This window comes from Anser cygnoides, chromosome 1, assembly GCF_040182565.1.
Source record: "Anser cygnoides isolate HZ-2024a breed goose chromosome 1, Taihu_goose_T2T_genome, whole genome shotgun sequence".
Lineage (NCBI taxonomy): Eukaryota > Metazoa > Chordata > Aves > Anseriformes > Anatidae > Anser > Anser cygnoides.
Window position 1 is genome coordinate 76,363,358 of NC_089873.1, and position 24,724 is coordinate 76,388,081.

General features: G+C 37.8%; 1 protein-coding gene across 13 annotated transcripts in view; it reads right to left on the reverse strand.

The window, feature by feature from the left end:
* Positions 1-21,674, reverse strand: part of BMAL2 (basic helix-loop-helix ARNT like 2) — a 41,313-nt gene extending 19,639 nt beyond the window's left edge. For 2 of the 13 annotated variants that reach the window (XR_010828589.1, XR_010828588.1), the window contains exons 1-8: positions 21,409-21,674; positions 13,667-13,811; positions 12,443-12,478; positions 7,958-7,996; positions 5,597-5,754; positions 3,285-3,364; positions 2,524-2,616; positions 412-529 (exon numbers count right to left, since the gene is read on the reverse strand). Coding sequence is in view for 11 of the 13 variants with exons in the window: in XM_048050182.2 (XP_047906139.1) it covers positions 412-529; positions 2,524-2,616; positions 3,285-3,364; positions 5,597-5,754; positions 7,958-7,996; positions 9,930-10,013; positions 12,443-12,478; positions 13,667-13,811; positions 21,442-21,529 (841 nt within the window). In the remaining 2 variants the exon portion in view is untranslated. Of the gene's footprint in view, positions 1-411; positions 530-2,523; positions 2,617-3,284; positions 3,365-5,596; positions 5,755-7,957; positions 7,997-9,929; positions 10,014-12,442; positions 12,479-13,666; positions 13,812-15,490; positions 16,009-16,044; positions 16,252-18,020; positions 18,061-21,408 lie in introns of those variants that run through there. The other 11 variants (XM_066990331.1, XM_066990330.1, XM_048050175.2 and 8 more) reach the window with 10 other exon arrangements.
* Between the last annotated feature and the right edge of the window lie 3,050 nt (positions 21,675-24,724).

Sequence of the window (24,724 nt, forward strand, 5' to 3'; positions counted from 1 at the left end):
CTTGATATTGAAGTATTTTATCCCATGTTCGACTACATCAGGTCTTTTGTATTGACAAGACCTATCAAATACAAGAAAAAAAAGTAGTATGCCTGGTAGGAAGAATGTCAGACGACAACTTGGTAAATGTTTAACAACACAAATTTAAATCCCTCTTATTATATAAAGTTCTTTTCTGGGTTAGTTTTTAAACTCTAAGCGCATTCTATGGAGCAGATAAGCATTCAAATGTCTGGTTCATAGAAACCGTATTTCAAGTTTGTACATCCATGCATATATAAGCATGTGAATATGTCCTGCATAAGAACAGAACTTATTGCACATATGAACACATGAATATGTCCTGCATAAGAACTCAATTTTATTAACATCTCTTAAAAAAAGAAATCTGAGTACATTCACATGACTTACTTTTGCCATCTACAAGCTTTTCTCTGGGAGAGACATCTGAAGATGAAAGTTGCTCCTTCACTTTGGCAACATCTTTCGGATGCAAGTAATCAAACAAACTTTGTCCAATTAAACTGGCCTATTAAAAAAAAAAAAAAGAACCCCACTGTTTTAGGTCACTGAACACATTTAACACCTCAGAAAAACCACATTCTATGTTACTTAAAAAAAACTTTAAAATATCACAGTTTTTCTAAAGTTCTGTATTTCAATCTGCATTATCTTTCCATTGTTTAATATTTTTTTTTATATAAATGGGGTAGCAAAAAAAATTTGTAACTTCCCTTTGAAAAATACTAGTTGCATATTAACAAAGAGTAAGTGCTATAAAACATATGTATATATATATATATATGTTTTATTTACTTAACACAACTTCTGAACTTCTGATCCTGAAGCCAAAGAAGGTTATGTGCAAAACAACTCCCCTCACAGATTATTTTGGTTATGGAAGGGAAAAGAAAAATTCATGATACCTAATGACTGAGCTCTCATTTAGATGGACAGAACAGCATTGCTAAGCCAGGAGCTGTCTGGAAGCTGCAAATGGCTCAGCTCACTTCAGCACTCCTTGCTAGTGGATATTCACAGTGATCTCTCTAGCTGGGATCCTTTCAACCCGCTCAGTCTGCTCATCCAAAGCTTGTCTGCTGCACTAGTGTAGGCACTGCTACCTTCTCTTGGAACAGGAAGGAATTCTCACAGAAGTGGGCAAGCTTTGTTTTTTTGATGGCCTACCTTCACCACAGCAGGTCAAATCAAAGGGTAGAAAGGAGCTTTGTTGATAATCATATTCCAGACTCAAACTGCAACTCACTTTGGACCCTGGCCACTTGCTACATGATCACTGCATAAAACAGGAGCACCTCTCTAATAAACTACAACCAGAAATACATTTAATGAAAATCTTCAAAGAAAGCAGGATAAATATTCAGCCTCTTTCATTTACCCAGTCCCCATCTAACCCTAATGAAAAGCGAAAACGATGAGTGCCCCTGAGAAAGGCTAATAGCAGCCCTGTCAAAATATATAGGTTTAATGAACACACTATGCTGCAGGATGGGATTCATAACCAGAGCGGTTCCTAGATAAGCAAATAAATCCAGGACTTAAGACAGTTAAATTCTCTAAACCACTTTGGCTGGAACATTGAAGATCTTATGGGTTTGGAGGCAGGTATGATTAACGTGAGAGACTCCAAATTGTACTTTTGAGCAAGTTCAGTATAGAGGTTCTCAAAAAAATCTGCTTTATGCTTGTTACAAAATAAAATGATTCATTTAACTTTAATTTAAATAAGACATAGTTCTGTTTAAAGAAAATATATAAAACAGAATTCAGATTGGTTGACCTTCCTCCTTTAATCAAAGCAAATGTAGCACAAATAGTTTCTAAATTACAGAAGTAGACAGATGGAAGCACTAATTGTTTTAGCCTGTTTTTGGAATGGGAGTCATAGAAACATGAACAAGTTATCATGCTTTTATTATCTGCAGTAATTCCTTATGATGTTAAATGTCACCTCATACAAAGTATGAGCCTATTCGTATGAGCCTATTCTACAAAATATGTAGCCTATTCTACAGGTTAAGCTAACTCACACTGTTTCCTACAAGTTAAGATTATATAACATGGATGGTTACTGTGGGTGAGGTGATATATGGTGCATCTGAGCCTAAAGGCACTACACCAAGGAGAGCTTTAATTAACGCATGCTGCTGAACAACCAATTTTCCTCAGGCTAGAACAACAAAAAATCACTTAATCATTCAACAAAAAAATGGGGATAAAATTAGGACATCTTCAAAATATCCTTTTCGTTTAGACTAGCAGTTCTCTTAAGTACAATCAATTGAAATCCAGTGCTATTGCTCAGGTCACAAACACTGACCACACTTACAAATACTTATTCCAGGAAATTCAGTTTTACTTTGTTGTTACCAACAACATTCCAAGAAATGATACAAAAGGACTCTTTTAAAAATAAAATACAGTAAAATGTAAAAGCTTAAATATTTCTAAGTAAAAGAAAATGCAAGGTAAAAACAAACCAAGAAACTCAAATATAACCACCTGATCATAATTTAGTATTTTGCAAACTGATTCTGAGACAAACAGAATTTTTCCTCTGTTACATCCAACCACAAACAGGAATCCATCTGCTGCCTGAAAATACAAAGATACTGTCTTAAAAAACATACAATTAAAATATACAATGAATATTGATGACTACAAGGAGGTACACTTTTAAACGTGAATGTTTTTATTAAATAAAAATCACACCAAAAAGCAATTAAAAAGATTGCAAGGACCAAATCAGACCTTCCACTGCAGACAGCTAGAGTTTCCTAAACACAGCTTTGGGAAAGAGAATGCCAGCTGCAAAACAGCTTAACTTGGAGTCATCTTACAAATCTTGCCAAACTGTGTTATTGCAGCAAAGGAAAAGAGAAAATAGCTGCAAATGAGAAAGGGTAAGAGGGTGTGGGTGTATGACTACATGCAAAAACAGGAAGATTTTCTTTCAGGCATTATTTCTGCATCTTGAAGCACAGCAAGTAACTGCAAGTATATTTATGCATAATTAAAAGCATTCCATATACTTGCATGCAAGTTTCAATATCTGCATTAAAAACATTTTATGTGTGAAACATGCTGAGTATATCTTAGTGAAAAGTCCTGTTTAGTGTACAGAGGTTACAAACCAAAACTCATCAACTACATCAAAGCACTTGCTTGAAGAAAAAGACGGGGAAGGCAGCTCTCCCAAAATAAAAAGTTAATGGCAAGCTTTAATAAAGACAACATTTAACTGACAGTTGCCTTCTACTTACCCTAAGGATTAACTGTCTGAGCTCATCATCCTTTAAAAACGAAGGTTTATATCGAACTTCGGTATAAGAGCTAGTGGAACCTGGAAAATAGTTTATTTGTAAATATGTATACAATATCAAAAGATATATTTTAGATTTATTTTTAACATAGTTATATTTAATTTTTAATTTGTAAATTCTCTTTTCAATCACAACAGCTGAATAAAAATTTATAAAAGATTTTTTTTTAAAAAAGAACCAAACAAACCTCTTAAACATACACTGATACTGAATACGGGCATACCACCAGTTACTTCCTTGCCTTTTATTTAGCAGAAAATAAGGAAGCTTCTGATCAGATATCTTTAGTATACTGCTACAGAAAAGGTATTATGAGCTCTGCATTACCTAGAAATATTTTGTAGACCTATTACAGAGCCCTTAATATCTGCTGAATCTGAGTAATTCCTATGTTATCAATTGCCTTTTGGCATGAATAAGGCTTCATTAGTACTCTATATCCAGCCATCCAAAAAATCATTCTGTGTAGTTACACTGAATAGGTATTATATGTTTGACTCACAACATATTACTGTTCTATCATCCATTGCAAACACACTAAAATCCTCCTTAGCCATTACAAGTATTTTCACATTTTTTCTAGGTATTTTTTGAGGTATATAGCAGTTGAACTTGCCAACGAATTTCAGCATTTGCTGTACTTCCATGTAGTATCTCTCATTGTCTTAAAGCATTTGTTTTGAAGATACATATGACAACTACGGCAGATAAAGTCCAGTTTTCCTAAACCATTGTTAAAATAACACTGTTTGAGCTTAAGATTTCTCATTTCATTGTCAAGATGTTGATGCTTGCTTAAACTCTAAGTGCAATTACTACCCCGCTAATCTGTGACATTATTTCTTTATGCACAATTCTCAGCCTACTTAGACCGGAGGACTTCCAGAAATTCCTTCCAACCTAAATTATTCTGAGTCCATAACTGTCATGATAGTCACATAATTAATTTCATACATTGCTTTGACTAACAACTAAAGAGGTTCTTATCAGATGCGTTTATCCATAATCAAATTTTTGGCAAGGCACAGAGTCTTTAATCTTTGCTTACAGTTGACCAAATTATTATTCTGAAACAGTGTTGCCAAAAAAAAACAACAACAAAATTTTGCATGCTGCTGATAGACCAAGCAATAAGCAACTTGTATTTGGATGTTAATTTTTCTTAGGGGAGAAAGAAAACCCGTGAACAAAGCAAGAATAGCAAAAAGAGATGAAAGAATATATCCTGGTTTGACTCTGGCACATACACAAAACCACTCAATGAAATCCACATTTACTTTGTTATATGGCTGGGGACATAAGCATTTAATAAGTCTTTTTCCTAGCACTCTATAAAATTTTGTGGTGTTTTAGACTTAAATGTAATCAGCCATATTAAAGTATGTCTTGCAATGTTTCTTTTGACTACTGTCCTTGCAAGCCAAAGAAACAAAAAGAAGAAATATGATCACATTCAAATTTCATTTTTTCTTTAGTTTTATGCAAATAGTTATTGTTTTATAAAACTACACTGTACAAGATGAAACTGATCACTGAAGTAAGTTCTCTGTGCTCCCTATTAGTGCAACTACTTAGATCAGTTTCTTTAGGTAAGGATTAGCATGGTTTCCCGTTGTTGAGAAGACCTTTTTTCTGATGTCATGCTAGACAAACAACTCATTGGAAGTATTCAATATTTCATAAGTGACTTGGTTTTCAACTTGAAGTCTTCCCAGAAATTAGTTATTTTTTAAAAACGGTCTTTTTCAATGACGTTGTACATTACAAAGTCAATAATTAAACAGGAAATTCCAATACAAAGGGCTGATGCAATCACAAACTCTGCAGTAACAAACATTAGTTTGAAGACCCTTTTCCTCTCACTAGCAGTACAGCTACTGATGTTAGTATAGCACCACAGGTATTACTGTTAAAGAAAGTATGATGGAAAGTTGAGAGACAGCAGAACATTTAATTTGAGGGTTAGAAAATAACAGAAGATGGAATTGCTTGATTTTTCTATAATTTTGAAAAGGTATAGCCTTAGCTAACAAGGTATCAGACACTGAAGTACTGCTTACTATAGCAGAAAAAAATATAAATAAATGAAATTCTGGAAACTACAAATGTAAAATTAAATGAAGAATAGACTCAGAATTGAATTCAGCAAGGAAATAAAACAGAAGACCTTAGATGTATTTAACATCAAAGAAAATATGTATTATAACCCATGATAGAACAAGGACTGTCAGGATTAGTTTCCTAAAACCTACCTTTTAAAGATTTTAAGTGTTGCACAGCCATCCGTAAAACTGTAAGTTTATCTAGTTTTCGTGCCACGGGGTTGCACTGGGGTATCATAGCAGACAATTCCTCTATCAAATTATTCATTTTGTCTCTTCTTCGTTTCTCTGTTTGACTGTGAGCCTCTCTAATAAGAAAAAAAATATTTTAAGGTGTGGAACACACAATTTTCCTCATAATATTCATCAATTTAATTTTGGGAATGGAATGTATCATGACAAGCATCACTGCACTGAAATGTTTTTTTATACACATGTATTTGACAATCGGATTCATGTGAACAAAGTAGCAACAGTCACAATAATAAGTGAAATATCACAAAAACTTGATCATGTATGGCAGAAACAAGAGCTGATGAAGACTTACAAAACTGAAATTCTTCTTGTGACCCTTGAGGCCCAAGTGAATACCTTGACATCTTACTGTATACCAGACATTTGATGTCATTAGTAAATATTTGAAGACATTGCTGCTCTCTAGCCTGTGTAAGTAAGATGGGGAATTCATTCTACTACTATTTCTTTTTAAACAAATAATGCTCTAAGCACTCGCTGAAGCATCTCTGAGCTCTGTCTATGCAAACTCACAATAGTCCTGGATGAGCAATGTCTTCTTGTTATTTAATTATCTTGAAAATAACTCGTATTGAAAAAAAGACACAAATACAAGCATTTATTCACAGCACAAATGACAGAGTTACATGTGGTTATAAGAGATGCTGTGGAAACTGAAAGAAAAAGCTATGTTTCATCTATTTTTCACTAGAGGTATTTCAGAAAGCTTTCCCCCTTCATTCACCTAGTAAGGTGAATTAAGGACGGGTTTCGGCCTCTGTGCACACCCTATGTCAGATTTCATCTCAATAAGCCTCCATTCAAGAATTCAACCACCTGAAAAGAGCTTTTCTTGCACAGTTTTCATCATAAAATCCCCTCTAGGGCACACAACATTGCACATCACAAATATATTTTTATCTCAGGTCACCCTTTCTCAAATTCTTTCTAGTCAATTATGTTGACTTTCTAGCTGATCATCTTCCCTCTACCGTTTAGCTGGTCAAGAAAAGTTGAATTAATTCTATTCCCTTCTCACTCAGAAGACAAGCTAGCCACTCATTTAAAATAAGGATTATTTTCCTTTCTGATTGAGACCAGACACAATGGCAGTTAACTGACTCAAGCAACATGTTTTGGTTAACTGATCCCCAAATTCTTCCTTTTAGGCGTACTCTAACAAAGCATTGATGATAATAAAGTTTAGTAACTCTGGCCTGTTAGAAAGAGTGAAATACAGTTTTAAAGATTCAGTCTTCTATGTTTTTAATTATTTTTCTTTGGAAGCACAAAAAAGAAATTCCCCCTCCACATGGTTAATTTTGGATCACTCATAGTAATCTGCTTCCCCCTCCCACCCCCGAAGCCTTTTTTAGCTTACTTTCATCAGTTATTCTTGGCTCAGCCCGTTTTACCTTTGTATCAGAGTAGGGACAGTCAAGTAATATATTATGTATGCTCTTTGTGTACTTTGAACCTCAGGAAAATGGTTACAAACACATGGGGAAACAGAACAATCTTCCACACCTCTAATATTTGAGAATAATTTATGGATGCAGAAATCTTAGTGAAACTTGATGATTCAGAAAGCCTGCTGTTACATTCCCCAGTTACAAGCAGGAAGGGAGAAGAGCAAGTTTCCTAATAAGCTTGTGAAAAGGAACACTGGACAGAGATTAACTGTTGATGAAACCTTCAAAAATGTCTTCCAATATATACTTTTTTTTATAAACTAAAAATCCATCATCTAAGGAAAAAAATTAACAGTACAACACAAGTATCAAAGCAATGTACAAAACACAGTCTTACATAGTGATCTGAGATACTCATTAAAGAAAAACAAATTTTGGTGTTTAAAAAACTGTAAATTTGTTTTGGAACACTATTTCATTTCTTCCATTTAATTTAATGTAGACCAGATGATCTTGGAGGTCTTTTCCAACCTTGTTGTTTCTATGATAATTACTAGTTAGCATATTGCATAAATAATGCTTTTGACAAGTACTTTCTGTGAATTTTAATTTGCATTAAGGTAAGATGTGAATTCACAGTGCAGTGGCAATCATTAAGTAATTCCATATATGAGCACTTGTTCCAGAACAAGAATTCTTTGTCATGCTTTCACTGAATCCATTTTTGTGTGGGATAATTCTTAAATACCTTCATGTGTAAACAAATCTATAAGAAACAATTCCTAAATTCATGCAGACTGAGGATCAGCTAGCTTCCTTTATACACAACTTGAGTGTATAGCATTTAATGCTATAAAGTTAGTACCTGAAATCTTTTATCTTAAGATGTTCTTCATCTTCACTCCTAGAGAAAACAAGATATAGAGTCTTACAATGAGTATTTAGTACTAGGCACTTCTTCCATGAATTCAAGAAGATACAGAAAATGCTATAAATTTACTGTCACTCCAACAAAACTAAAACCACAAAAATTCCTAACACAAACATCTAGAAAGTGATGCGTAACACAGATAGACAAAAGCATAATTTCCAATATTTACAGCTGTTATGTGAACATATTACAGGGATATTTCATTATTATAGAGCTATTTCTAACCTAAAGAAAACAAAATTAATGGAACATTCAAACAGCTTAAGTCCAGTCTTGATTTAGTGTATTTTTGTTTTTTAAACTTTTCAAGGGTCCTCTATTCATGTTCTTATTTCCAAAATCTGATTGCCAAAAGATTAAAAAACAACCCTAGCCTAGGCTGGGCCTAAAATATAACCTAATTGCTCAAGGACCAAAAAAGAAGTAAAAATTAAAATTTTCCCATACCCCACAGCAATGACTGAAAAGAATCTATATAAGAAAACCATAAATGAAAGATAATCATAACACCAATATCATGATAAATACTTAGCAACAGGAAAACTTAAACAATAATTCAAACAAAGGCAATGATCTTTTCTCTTCTCCAAGATCACAGTATTCCCCACCACAATCTTTAAGAAATTCAGAAAGTGGCCTAATAGATGTCTTGCCAATTCAGTATGAGCAATTTGGTACTTGCAGAGAGGCAGTTCTATACTAATATTGGCAACTATTTTCTTTAAAAGAAATGGATACAAGCATTTTTTAAATCTATACAACAGTACTTCAGCTTTTTTTTTTTTTTTTTAATTCAGCAGTGGAGACATCTCATGCAGTACTCTAAGCTCCATTCCAGAGGAGAGACCTGCTAGCTTCAAGATCATTATAGAAGATGTGTACGTTCTGGCAGGAATGTAAGGAGACAGGCCAATCAAGCAGTGGCTGTTTCCTATAAGAAAATAGAAGTCGGAAGTGGAAGGAAAGTTGGAGACTAGAGCTTTAGAAAAGACTTCAAAAGCTGCTTCCACCTACAACCAAGCACTGACCCCAGTAAGGATGCAGCAGTCAGTGTCAAATTAACACAAGATTCAGAGATCCAGCTGTTCAACCTGGATTTTACTAGAACCCAGGCATCTTCCAGGCAGTCTGATAAGCCCGAACTCAGGATTAGGTTGGACTCACGTGACCCTAGAATTTATCTTCAGTCAAACTGTTTCAGATCTGGAGGAGTTATCAATACCTCATAGAATCATAGAATATCCTGAGTTGGAAGGGACCCTTAAGGATCATCAAGTCCAACTCTTGATACCGCACAGGTCTACCCAAAAGTTCAGACCATGTGACTAAGTGCACAGTCCAATCTCTTCTTAAATTCAGACAGGCTCGGTGCAGTGACCACTTCCCTGGGGAGCCTGTTCCAGTGTGCAACCACCCTCTCTGTGAAGAACCCTCTCCTGATGTCGAGCCTAAATTTCCCCTGCCTCAGCTTAACCCCGTTCCCGCGGGTCCTGTCACTGGTGTTAATGGAGAAAAGGTCTCCTGCCTCTCGACACCCCCTTATGAGGAAGTTGTAGACTGCGATGAGGTCTCCCCTCAGCCTCCTCTTCTCCAGGCTGAACAGGCCCAGTGACCTCAGCCGTTCCTCGTACCTAATATTTCTTCTTTCATTTTGAAATAAACTTTTACCAGAAATGTGCATATACTACAAACTCCAGTACTTAATCCCTTTTTTGTCTCAGCCTTTATTAGCAAGGCCAATTGTTCTCAGCCCCAAGCTGGAAAACAGTGACAGGGATCGAGATGAAGCACCTATAATTCACTAGAAAACTGCAGGTGACCTGCTATATCATATGATCATTCACAAGTCTATGGGGCTGGATGGGATTCATCCACAGGTACTGACTGAGCTAGCAAAAGGGCTCACCAAGCCACTTTCAATAATTTACCAGCAGTCCTGGCTAACTGGGGAGGTCTCAGTTGACTGAAGGCAAGAAAACATAACTCCAATCTACAACAAGGGCTAGAAGGAGGATCCCAGGAATCACAGGCCTATCAGTCTGACCCTGGTATCAAGGAATGTCATGGAGCAGATCATCTTGAATGTCATCTCACAGCACACACAGAAAAAATCAAGTAAGCATATGCAACCAGCATGTGTTCACAGAGAGCAGACCCTGCCTTACTGACCTGATCTCCTTCTACAGTAAGGATGACATAAAGCCTATATGTGTTGTTTACCTGGATTTCAGTAAAGCACTTGACACTTTCTCACAGTATTATCCTGGAAAAACTGCTCAAGACTTGGACAGGCATACACTGCTGGGAGAAAAACTGGCTGTACAGCCAGACTCAGAGAGTACTAGTGAGTGGCACAGTACTGGGGCAAGCTTTGTTTAACATTGATAAAAATTATCTGGACAAGGGGATTAAGAACACCTTCTGTAAGCTTGCAGACAATGTTGAGTTAGGCAGGACTGTCAATCTGTTTGAGGGTAAAAAAGCTTTGCATAGTCATCTGGATAGACTAGATCAATGGGCTGAGTCCAATCACACAACATTCAACAAGGCTCAGTGCCAGGTTCTGCGTTTAGGCCATAAAAAGCCCATGCCGCAGTATAGTCTTGAGGAAGAGTGTCTAGAAAGCTGCCCAGCAGAAAAGGCCCTTGGGGGTGCTAGTTTGACAGCCATCTGAACACAAGCCAGCAGTGTACTCCAGTGTCCAAGAGGGCCAATGGTATTTCAGATACAAACCAGGATAGTGTGGTCAGCAGGCCTACAAAAGGGATCACCCCTCTGTGCTTGGAACTGGTGAGACCAAACCTCAAATACTGTGTTCAGTTTTGGGTCCTTCATTACAAGAAGGATATTGAGTTGCTTCAGTGGTGTGCAGAGAACAGAAAAGAAGCTGGTGTAGGGACTAGAACACAGAACTCATTACGAAGCGCTGAGGGAACAAGTTGTTTAGTCTGGAGAAAAGGAGGCTGATGGGAGACCTCATTGTTTTCTGTAACTACCTGAAAGGAGGCTGGCAGTCTCTCCTCTCAGATAACCAGCAATAGGACAAGGAAATAGTCTCAAGTTGCAGCATGGGAGATTTAGATTGTATATTAGGAGGAACTTCTGCAGAGAAAGGGTGGTGAAGCATTAGAATGGGCTGCTCAGGAAGTGGTGGAGTCCCCATCCCCGAAGAGACATACAGATGTGGCACTAAGGGACACAGGCCAGGGATGGTACTCAACAGGTCAGGTTGGTGGTTGGACTTGGTGATCTTGAAGGTCTTTTACAACCTAGATGATTCCTTGATACTGTAAAAGTTACCTTATCTGACCATAAGAGGTAAAGAGATAAAGTAGAGCCAGATCACCTGCAATGCAGCATGCAGCCTCTTGACTGTATCTCTTCCCTCAGAAGCTTCACTTAGGGAAGAAACTAGAACAAGTTTGCTGTTCAAGCAACCAGTCACAGCCTTTGATGGATTTATATAGCCTCTGTCCTAACAAATGTGCTGTTATTGATATAAATAGCTAGGTTAAAGCTACCTTGAACACAGAATGAAAGTCTACCTCAAGGCTCTAATGTAGGTATCCTTAACTTGTACTAGCAAGAAGAGGATTGTTATTATTCAAAAGAAATTAAATACTGCCACCTTTTCCTCTATTTTATTATTTATTAATCATAATTCCTTATTTCTTCTAAAAATGAAGTGAGGGTCTTAAAGACAAAAAGAGGATTATCTTTATTCAAAGATTTCCATCATAAGCACAATGGAAAAATCCACAAATAGATTAACAATTTATGCTCAGAAGGTTTTAATACTACCGAATAAATCATGCACCAAATATTGACTACAAGGATAAAATAGAATACTGGACAGCTACATATAAACATATATATTCTAAGTAAGGTATTGAGGTGCAGAAAAAGAAATCACAAAGTAATCATGTAACTAATAACTATTCCATAATACACACATAGGCTTTATTTATATCGCACATCCAATATTAATTTTGGCTTGTCAACTCGTAATAACATTATTTTAACATATATGTTGTAGTTATATTTTAAGAAGCACACTGTGAATGTTGAAAAAATTGAAAAACATTTTTAGATGTGCCAGTCCTAGAAGAGCATGAGATATTCCCTTCACCTCCTCGGCCTTATTTAACGGTTACTCTTTTCTTTCCTATTTGTATCTTAATTTCAACATGAATAAGTCTAGTAAACATATGAGCTTGTTAGTGTCATTTTTGAAAGAAACAGTAGAAAACTTTAACACTGAATGGATCTATCCACCCCACTAATTAGCTACACCTTTCGCTACACAAATACATGTCCTTAGACAAGCATTCCTTAAGGCAAACCACACAGCTTAGCTAGACAAATGGAAAAATGTGACAGAACACTGAAAACAGAAATGGGTTCATTTATAAAGAGTACCTTTTCTGAGGATCACCATCAACTTCAACTGTATCCCTGCAAAACAGGTAATGAAGTAAGCTGAATGTACTTTGAAACGCAAGATGACTTGATATACTTAATGGTGCAGAAGTGTGGAAGTCCCACTTGATTATTCACTCATTCTCAGCAAGAATATTAGTTTTTACAAACTAATTATTAGTACTTATAAAACAATACTTTTTCAACTTGCACATGATTTTTTTTCTGACAGAAGTTTTATGAAATCAGAAACAGATCCAAACTTCAGGAAAACACTGTTGAATAACCAGCATTTTCACTAAACACGTAAAATCAACTAGTACTACAGAAAAAAAACAATGGAGACTTCTTTCAGAAGCTATTGTCTTTCGGGAGTTTTCAGAGATCTTCTCGATAGACATGAAGCTGCGAGTTGATAATTACATCAACATCCACAGTATGGCTACATTCTGTAGATCACTGGCCTATATATGGAAAAAGCATGGTTTAAAGAGAATTGCTTTAATAATCACATATACATGTAAATTTCCTACAACACCCCCCCCTTTTAAAGTGGATTTTCCACACTTGTAGTGAAGAGATGCTTGTAATGCAGCAGATCTGCATGCCGACTTACTTCTAGCTGATAAATGTAACTACGAACAAAGGACTTGAAATTATATTTTTTTTTGTGTGAACAATTATTTGGTTAACTGGCATCTGTTTGGCAGTTATAAAACTGGAGAAAACAGCTAATAGTATCAGTGCACTTAAAGAGACCGAGTACTACTGCAGGAAGGTACTCATTTTTAGGTCACAGTTCTCTCTGGACATTTATATAAATGGCTGCCCTGTTCACTGAAGAAGCAGTTCTGATACTGCAACTCTACATTAAAGAGATTAAACATGATATTCAAAGATGCACTTTTGAAACTTCAAGCTACTTAATAACTACCTGCAAGCAGAACAAGAAAAAAAGCGCCAGGATTGAAATTTCATTATTAAAGACATGTTACCAGATACTTCAGAACAGGAAGACACATTATATAAACCTACATGTATCACCTGGATTCAAGGATTCTTTTTTTGAGTTTTAATTGATCAGAACTGTCAGCACATTTAGAAGAAACTGAAATAAACAGCTGTAATAAACTTGAGATGTTCATTTGTTATTTCTATGACACAGTAACTTTCTAATCCTCTTTCCTTTATTTATGTGGAGACACAAACAATCAATTTACTTACTGGTTATCAGAATCACCTCCTTTGCGCTTCCTTGGAATCTCAGCCACAGAAGCGTTTAAAGAAGTGGTAGCAGTCTTAGTTATTGGATTCATGAGGCTGGAGACTCTAGAAGCAATGCACAGGCTTCCATCTATTGAGAAATTATCTATAAATGAAGAAAAAACACTCAGCATTCAATGCAAGCTACATCATCATGCATTCATTCTGATTTTCAGTTGTAGAAAAGAAGAAAACAAAACCCACATGTGTAGGTGACTTACACCTCTGACACAAAAAACAAGTTACACTGCTACAACCTATGTACAGAGAACAGCACATCATTTTCCTACAGTCCTATAAAGACCTCCACAACTTATTCAGACTAATGCAGTGTAAAATACACCTTTCCTCAGTTTCCAAAGACTACAGTTAAATCTCCCAGCACCTCAAGCATCCTGCTCCAAAGTCACAAGATGCAGCATTAGCTAGCAGATCCAAATATTAACTCTACATTCAATTTAAACAAAATAAAGTGAACTATGTTTTTTAAACAAGCTGAGCATCCCCCAAAAAAGAAAATTTGCTATGTTTGACACAAAATCTACACTTATTTGTAACATCAATCACACAGGCCAAGAGAGTCTTGAAAGCTTGTCACGTTCTACCTCAGAGTTCCCTTGAAAATTCTCCTACCAAGGAAAACAGCTTTCTTTCTCAGCCAGAAAAAAAAAAGTCACAAGCCAAAACAATCCCAGCAACCTACTGGTAAAGGAACATACTCTCAAGGATTCTAAGCACTAATGCACTTTTTATTCCCTATCTCAGTGCAAAGTTATTACAAAGAATTACCCAGCTGATGCTTAAAGAAACAGAGCTAACTTTGTTTCAGCAACACAGGCAATCCTTTAGGCTTCCTGTGCTAGTGAGGAAAGTATCCAACATCATACAACTAGAAACAAGAAAGGATTAATTCCACAAAGCAAGTATCTCCTACTTTTGCAGGAGGCAAAAAACAAACAGGTACTTTCAAAGTCCAGCATGAAGAAAATCTGGATACTTTATTAAGAGTATTTTATTTTACAGACAGCACAGATGCTAAAAAAGTAAAAAGAATGAAGCACAGTGCATACTTTTTTCCCCTCTTGGGTATAAATGCATCTTACAGCAGAAAAATTACCTCCTAGGTTCTCATTTTCTGTTGGAATATTACTCTAGAGAGTTAAATGAAAATAGGCTAATACTTGAAGAACATTGCCTGGTCTTCCACTAATCCTCTCTCTACCAAGTCAGACTACACAGAGACAGCCCATTTTATTTTAGAAATCTCTTTAACTCATTAAGCCACATAGGAAATTCCAAAGAAAAATAGGTGGTGAAAACAGAGAATCAATAAACACTTCTCAAATAAGTAACAGCCTTTGGGCATCTACAACAGAAAGAAGAGGTAGTTACTTCAAGCACACAATACATTCAAACTAGGGATATTAAAATTATTTTAAAATAAGTTATAAATACAAGGGCACAAATGGTAGATATTTAATTTTTTTTTGATTAATCATCACTTTATAGTTTCACTTGATATTTCTGCTACAAATTCTTGCAATTATAAAACCAAACAAAAACAATTCCAAAGGAACTTCTTATTTGTAGGGAGTAGTTTTAATTCACTTCTTTAACAGCAGTCTACAATCACTAAATAAGGTTTTTGAAGTAACAATCATTCTTCATGCATATTCATAAGAGTATTTACTAAACAGAAACCTAAATGTACCAAAGACAAGAATGCTTTCAGCACAACAAATCCTTTCATCCTTTAACAAGGCAGAACAGAACAGACCCACTGACCTAAATACTCCTTTGCACACAGATGGCCAGCCTGCTTCCTAAACCACTTCCTTTTAAAGAAACAAAAAGGAATCAAATGATGTGTCATTTACAGCTTTTCCAATTTATCCTTCATACTGTCAAAGTAACTACAATCCTTCCTGACACTGGCACTAAGTTCTGAACACTGAACCCATCTCCTCTACATTTCCTAACATCTTTTTCTTAACTAGGAAAAATCCGAATGTTTAGTTTATCAGCAACAATTTATTAGAACTTCTACATCTAAATGTTTAGGTGATAGGCTGAATCCTTACTATCACAGTGACATCTTAAGTGAAATGCCATATTAAATGCCATCTAGATATATCTTCAGGAAGATAGATAATATTAAGAATTTGTATTAATTCCTGCCGTGTACAGCATGCAGCATATACTCTTACTTATTCAAAATGATCAAAAAAAGAACAGAAAAGAAAACAAATAGGGAAATAAATTAAAACTTCAGAACTACCAAATGCAGTAGAAAACTAAATATTTAGAATTTCACAGAAAAGAACAAGTGTTTTTAATACCTACTACTCACTGAACAAGAAGCAGACAGAAACAGTTCATAAAGCTAGGTCAGCTCTGAGAAGTCAGTAAGAACGCTTTAAAATAATCCCTTCGGGCTTTCTGTAATAGCTCTCACTATGAGACTAGGTGATTCCAAGGTGCTCGCTCTCCCTCTGAAGAACATCTTTACCTCCTGCACTCTGTGACGAGAGACTTCTTCACTCTGCCTGTACCACGTTGGGAGAGATGGATAAAGGATCCAATAAATAAGGTGTGTTTCTACGATAGGAGGTTCCTAGCTGCATTTCTACCTTTCATTTGTGCAGCTGAGGGACCTCCTTTTATTTTCCATTTCTGTGAACAGTTTCATACCATTAAAATCAAGCATTTCTAGGAACACATGAAGCAAAACTAAATGTCTCCCACTCTTGCTTCGTGAACAATAACACCCAGAAAGACCATCTTTATTACAAATTTATTTTCCTGGATGATTAAAATCATTAGTTACTTTTGAAAAGAGTGACAGAAACAGTTTAGCTCAACTAGATACATTTTGTTTTGCTACTCCAAAGGCTATTACTTACACTAGTTTGGATTGCAAGGCTAACAAAATTCAAATTGACTTTTTTTTTAAACTAATGCTATTAATAATTTCACACTATTGCTAAGGCCCTGGTATGTCTATTTGCTCAGTCAACAGTATATGTTTTCAAGGAACTATTTATGATCTGCTTGGTTCTCAGTATTAAGCATGTATGCTTATCTATCTTAAAAATATTGAAGAAGCATATTAGGCATGTACATCAGGACAGTCAAATGTAATATTAGAAACAAAAAACAGCGTTGTAAGCATTGTCTCTATGAAAAAGGAAAGCCCATACAAACATATCACATGAAAAATTGTACATTCTCACTAAACTTATTAGAATTAATCAGGCAAAACCTAACATTTAAGGAAGAGCTATAAATTTATACAGTTTGGGAAAAATATGTTCAGTAATTGTTCTGTGTGAATCCCATGCAATGTATTAAAAAACAAGACCTTGGAGACCTTCTACATGTTTCTAATAACTACTGACAATAATATTTTCTAAACACATGCCACATTTCTGAGCAGTCTGTACCACTAGCAGTTTTAAGCTTTTCAGTTCCTAAACACAGGCTATTAGGAGAGGCTTACGGCCAAACTCCACCAGTCATAAAAGGTGCGATGCCTCCAAGCAAACAATTATGTCCACATCTGAACTAGCCATTCTAGGGCCTCTTGGAGAGTAGCAGACTTTTTAGGGTGATTCATATCAACCTAAAATAGACTCATACAGTTGGTTAGATGAAATTTAACATTTCTAGGGTGATTCATCTCAATCTAAAATAGATTCCCATAGTCAGTTGGATGAAATGCCGCCTATGAGTGCCTACCTCCTTCCCTTTGGTAATTACACAAAGAAGAAAGTAGCTAGCTCTGACGCTGTATCTACTCCACTGACATCTGAAGATAAGCAAGGTGAATCCCACCCAAGGTGGCTACAGACCTCTCACGCAGCTGCTGCAATACAACAGCCACAGACAGCACCTGGTAGAGTCACACACAACAAATCCCAGACAGTCCTTTAGAATTATGGCCTTAATTATGCCTTACTGCCACTTCATGATCCACTCACCTCCCTGTCAAAGTTCAGCTTTTGGCTAGTGATAAATTCACTCCCCATGGGCTCTCCTGAAATATTCATTTAATATTAAAACATATTTGTCACTTCTCAGAATCATCAAAATGAAATCGTACAAGATACACATAGGCACTCCAAACATAAGTGGAAAAATACAAGTAATGTAGATAATAATAAATTAATACAAAACCTCTTTATCTGCCCTCATTATTTTTTTTTAAGCAACTAAAAAACAACATCTAAATCCACCTACTGGGATATTGCAGTAAAACATATTTGAAGTAAGATATCAATGAGCAAGTATCTTTCAAGAAAAACAACAAAGCAACCTTTTGGGTGGCATTCTGTGTGCATTTGTCCTCAGAAGATACAACGCAGAACTATTCTCCATGTCACAGCTCAGCAGCTGCTTAAGGAAGTCCAAGCTTTGACAAGTTTCAAGAAGTCAAAATTGTGTTAGAAGTGAATGTAGTTAAGGTGGCACATAAGTAGTCCTTACTCTAACTTGCTAGATTACTTACTGAAATTGAAGTCTACTCACATGAGCTACTAGGCTATGTCTATTAGTAAATACTACAGCAGAGCAGCAACAGGCCAGCAGAGCGAAGCAGGTGGTTACAGAAGTCCCCATTTCTAGTTTTTCAGTTGTCCAGGGAGCTTATGTTAAATCCCATTCAATCCGGTTCACTGGACCAAGAAACCTTACAATGCATGTTTTAAAGCTGTCTGAGAACCAACCCTTGGTTCAGTCCTTTACATCTGGAGTTGGAGTACATTTGGTATATGCCTGGAGTGGCATTAGCTTTCCTACAATACCATTCTAGCTTAGTTTCTTCTGAAAGGAGTCTACTTCATTTATAAAAAGCTGCAGAGCAGTAAGTGAGGATGACTGAGAATTCACTTCAAAATAATGCTGTTGCTCTGAACCTAAACGCCAACACGTGCACATAGCCTCCAAGTACATACTTGATATAAGGGTCTCAGCCTGAAGCCCTTATGAACACAGTCATAAAGAGAAGCAGAGGTATGAACACACACAAGTACCTAAGCAACCTAGATTTTCTAAACTGAGGTACTACTCAAGATGCCAGTTGGATTCTTAAGTTTCACAATGCTTAAGACATGCTCAAAATTTTTGTTTGAAGATCTAGAAGTCTCTGGTTTCCTAAGCAATTACAGATGTAACTAGCTGCACATGCACTGGTGCATACTCATACAAGATAGCTATTGATTCAATTGATTTCAAATAGCTTTACATCACATAAATTGCTTTATTTTACTACAGAACTGTTTTTCTAAAATCATTCTAATGAATTCTTACTGCAGGTTTTTATTACAGAATGAGAAAAACTGTATGCGTATTCTACATACCTACAGTACTTTATGCTGTATGAGGAAGAAAGTTACAGGCACCATGATATGCATTACTTTACAGGTCCTGCAGGTCTGAACACATATAAAGCAGGCAACCATATTTTCTAAATAGGGGTGACAGTTGTATTAAATATTTGGGGGTTTACAGCTTTAAAACAGGCCGTGAAAACCATCTTCAAAGTACTTACAGCAAGTTTACCATCCAGATCACAGCCCACAGTATACCTTCCTTTAAAGCTAGGACAACTGTTTTAATCAGGGATAAGTTCTGAAAATACCAGAAAGGTATTGTCTAAAACAGGTGTTTTTTTGTGTATCACACTTCATAAGCACGCATAAACAGGAAAAAGATGCATACTTCAGTAAATAGAGAAACTCTTACAGGTTGGCTTAAGAACACTGGATTTGTTTTTATTATCACAAAATGCTGAAAAATTTTAATATCCCAAATTATAAAAATTTGAACCAAATATTAATATAGGCCACTGATTTTTTTCTGCATCTACGCTCATTTATTTTCACCATTCAGAAAATATACTCAAGAATCACAACTAATTAAATAATATATTCACTTAATAGATCTCAAACACCAATGACTTGTCCAAACCTATTAGTTTATTACAAAGTATAACTGTAACTAGCTAATGAAAAGATACCAAACAAGCCCTTGAAAGATTACCCTGCCTTCCTAGTTACTTCCAGGCTCAAATCAGGTCACTGATAGAAACTGAGAGTCTCATATATCTCAGTTCATTACAAGGCGGGGAACAAAACAAACCAAAAAACCTCTCCGATCATATACTGCTAAAGGAATTGAGTATACCTGGTTTTACTTGAATCAAAAACTTGCAAGAAAAGGCTGACTCCATCAAGCCTGCTGAAGAACTCCCACATTTTCAGCAGGTCCTGGAGCCCAAACAGGGAATTTTCAACAGAGTATGCATATTGATTCACTTTCCAGTCACCCACAAAGTGGTTTTATTCTTACGGTGAAGATGATTCTGAACTGATGTTAACTGTCCAGTTTAGAGTTTGTCTTTAATAATGTGCAAGTATACTAACAATAATGTGTATATTCAAGTGAAAAAAAAAATACTAAGAAGCTGACCAGTATGGATCTATTCCCAACAAATGAAGATACTTTTATATTTAAAAAAGTTGATAGAAAAAGACTCTGTTTCTTCAAAATCTGTTAAAAGAAGTATACACATTGAGTAACAACAAAACCAGGGAGGAAGGTTTCTTCCACACTAAAACATAAAAGCCTACGGTTCATTACCTTTCCATTTGTAAATGGAAAAATGACCACAATGAGCTTTCTTTATTTTTATTATTTCCTTCCCATGCATCACATAGAAACAATAAAAGCTTGTTTCAAACACAACTTTACACACTGCAAAAACCTTGTGAAATAAGAAACACTTTGTTTTCAAACACTGATTACTTTCTACAAAATTATACCTGTATTTGAACAGCCAAAAAACAGAGACAGAAAAATGCCTGTTTCTTCTAGACAACTAGGATCCCCATCTATCTTAAAACACATACAATCCAATACGTATTAAAACAACAACTAAACCTAGAAGAATCAGTGCTAACTAAACAGAACCGCAATGATGGTTTAGGAGAGATTTCTTCACTTCTGTTTTTCAAAACCCCAGAAGAGGAAACAACACACCCGTTTTCAAGGCAGGGGGAGCACAAGCAGCTGCAGCTGGTTTACAACTTGCCTTGTTTTAGTACCAGAAACTTAAGATTATGAATAGGAAGATCAAACCTTGCTCACTATACAGGCATAGGCACGTGCATGCAGGAGCCAAAAATCACTACACTTAGAATACTAAATTACGTTTGCCTGCCAAAAAGTCATCCTAGCATATGAGGTGCATAGCTAATTGCATATCAGAAACAGCGTACTAAGTCAAACATAGAGAAACCTTTGCAGCCCACACCACATCAGTATGACGCCACATCTGTAGCTTAAACAAAGTGAAGTGTAGTGTGGACATTGTGCTCGGGGCTCCTCTGGACAGGCACAGTCCACCGCCGTTGCATCCACCCCTGCACACCTCAGCTACACTCCAAACAGAGTACGGCTCGGGCTGGAAGGGACCTTAAAGATCACCCAAATCCAACCCCAAGAAAGAATTGAAGACACAAGAAGAAAGGAGATGGCACAGCTCCGAGCACACTCAAGCCAAGCGCACGCAGGGCTGAGCCCCCTCCCTGCCCCAGGCTTGCAGCACCCCAGCCCCACTCACGGTGTCCCACCGACAGGCAGACAGACGGGCGGACAACCACACCAGGTCGCGCCCCGCGGGCGGCGCCCACCCCGACCCACACCTGCCCGCGCCCACAGCGGCCGCCCCCCGCCACCTTCGGCAGCCCGCCGCTCCTCCTCGGCCCCCTCGGCGCTCCCCGCTCCTGCCTCGGCCATGGCGGGCGCCCCCGGCCCCGGCGGCATGCGGGAGGTGAGCTAAGGTGAGGCGTAACAGAACGGAACAGCCCGGCCCAAGGGCGGGCTCTCCGACACCCCGCCGAGCTCCCCCCCACCCTTCACTAGCACCGCCTCAGCAGCGCCAGCCCCGCCGCCATTTTACCCCCCCCTTCCCCGCCCCGCCACCATCTCACACCCCCCCGCCCGGCGGGGCGGTTCTCGCGAGATAGCGACGGGGCGGGCGGGGAGCAGTCAGGGGCGGACGGCTGCTGAGTGAGGGAAGGGAAGGTGTGGCAGAAAGCCCTCAGTGGGAATCTTGACGTGATTTTGGTTGGGTGACACTTTTTTGGGGGTCATTTGCTCCGCCGTGTGGGCAGGGCGATGAACAGTCACACATGCAAGTAAAAAGTAGCACAAAAATAGTTAACTCTTACCAACATGGTGAATTGTGTCAGCAGACCTGCATTCTGCTAGGCACTGAGTGTGTAACCTTGGTTTTGACTAATGCCAGGTGTGTGCTTTCAAAGTGAAGATACCCAGTATCCTCACTGCATCTTGGTTCGCATCCTGGAGTGGTCTGGCTGTGTGAGAACTGTATTCCTTCTGTGTGGAAACCTCAAGTTGCACGTGAAATTGCTTAATGTGCTGCACCTGGTAATGGGCATCTGCTCCACACGACTCCACTAGAGCTAACCTGAAATGAAATCTCTCCAATGTGTGGTGTGGGCACCAGGACCTCAGCAATACCTGTTCCTCTTAACAGAACCACTTTTACTGTGTTGCCCCAGCTCACTCATGTAGCCTCTGTTTGCTCAGTTCAAGCTGTTAAGAACAGGCTGTTGCCTAAGTCTCTTGCATCCTTGACTTGCGGAAAACTGACTCCACAATCAGTAAGATTGTAAAGTAGGTACGTTTATTCAGCACTGGGCAGCACGGGGGGGTAGTCCCACCAAAGTCTTGCGCATATGCATATTCATAACTTGTCCCCACTTCATCTTAAAATTAGTTCCAAGAAGTTATTTCCATAAGCTCCTCCCATCTGCACTTGTGCAGTGTCTCCTGGTGGTTGTTGCCGGGGGTCGTGGGGATGAAGGTTGTTGACTCTTCCTCGCCACCGCCAGTTGACCTCTTGTCCTTGTGCAGACTCAGTTGCTCCTTGGCTCTTGTCCATCCGCAGGACCAGTTTCTGCCAGTTTCTTAAGACAGGCTCACAATCTTATCATGAGACTAACCTTGGTAAGGGGCCCAAGGCTTCTTGCTTTAATTAATTTGTGCAATGCACAATAGTTAGCAAAGACACTAAGTAGCATCTACTAGTTTAATACTGTCAGCGCTCTATCTCTATTTGCTAAGATTCTCCTAATTCCCTCTCTCATCCTTACCTGAGCCATCTTGCATCTTGCATATTATGTTCTTGCATGTGTCCCTGCACCTACTTGTTGAACTCATGTTCAAGGGGCCAAGTGTGTACAGGGCAGCTGGATCCAGGTGATCTGAGACCTGTGTGAAGGAAGCTACCTCTGCAGGTGTACTGTTCCATTGACTTCCAGAGCTTCTGGCAGTTACTAGTAATGGGGGCTCCTTTGGAACTAGCAAAAGTAGGTGCACTATTCTCAAAGTGTATCAGATTGTCAGCATCTGTTCTAGAGGTTAATGTTTAAGTTGTTAAAATTTCTATCTTTGTGCAACAGACAACAATCACAAAAGTGATTGCTTTTTTGGTCTGGAGGCATAACAAAATTATTCTCTAAGATAAAAAGAAAAGCATCCTTTGCTAAAAGTGAAAAAGAAAATTAAATACACAAAAAAGCATGTTGGTTTTAATAAAAGCAAGAATATTATTTACCTAGGTATTTTCATAATTAATTACATTATGCTAAGAGGAAAGAAATTTGCGTGAATGCTTGTTATCTCTCCAGGTCAAAAGACATTGCAAGCACGCAAAGCATTAAGACAAACCCATGAGTAGTAAAATTGCTCTTGCAGAAATAAATTGCTTGAAAGATAGTTTTCTGAAAGGTTCTTTTCTTCAAAAGGATAGTGACATGCAACAGAGTAATAGGTCTAGTGCTGTAGTAACAGTCCAGAGGGGACTCCTTTAGTAATAGACACCTCGCCGCTGGTGGTAAGACTACAGCTAGTTAGGGCTTTTTAGAAAATTACAAGACTGTTTATTGCTGCCTTGCTTAAAAAAAAAAAAATCCCCCCCAAAAAGGAAATGCTAAAGTCCTACTAAATATTCTTACTAAAGCTTGGTATACCTTTTGGTATACTTCAGCCCTTTTGCCCTTTTTTGGGCCCCTCACTACATGAAGGACATCAAAGTGCTCGAGCGTGTTCAGAGAAGGGCAACAAAGCTGGTGAGGGGTCTGGAGAACAAGTCTTACGAGGAGCGGCTGAGGGAGCTGGGGATGTTCAGCCTGGAGAAGGGGAGGCTCAGGGGAGACCTTATCGCTCTCTATAGGTACCTTAAAGGAGGCTGTAGAGAGGTGGGGGTTGGTCTATTCTCCCACGTGCCTGGTGACAGGACGAGGGGGAATGGGCTAAAGTTGTGCCAGGGGAGGTTTAGGTTGGATGTTAGGAAGAACTTTACTGAAAGGGTTGTTAGGCACTGGAATGGACTGCCCAGGGAGGTGGTTGAGTCACCATCCCTGGAGGTCTTTAAAAGACATTTAGATGTAGCCCTTAGTGATATGGTTTAGTGGAGGACTTGTTAGTGTTAGGTCAGAGGTTGGACTCGGTGATCTTGGAGGTCTCTTCCAACCTAGACGATTCTGTGATACCTGTCTGGACTAAAAAATAATAAAATCACATGTGTAAAACAGATGTTTCTGTGTCTGTTTTCTCTGTGAGGGCAGGTCAATATTTTATCTTGGGAAAGCCAGTATCCTGAAACAGAAGTCTCAAAAAATCTTTCCTTTTCTGTTTCCATCATCTCATCTAAGACAGCAGCTCAGCATCATGCTTATTTTCATTGCATATAAACATGTAAGTTTGCCAAAATACTTTTAAAAACCTGAGAAAGTAAATCCTCACAAAATGATGTGGGAAAAATCCATCTGACCACCTATGAATTTAACACAATGTGATGGAAGATTACTAACTTTCCTAGTCAGTGATAGAGCTGCTAAAAAACAGAAAACAAAGATATCTTTCCTTCATAGCTTACTGAGATTTACGCAGAATTTAGTTGCCTAAGCTCCAAACTGCGATCTTGAGAAC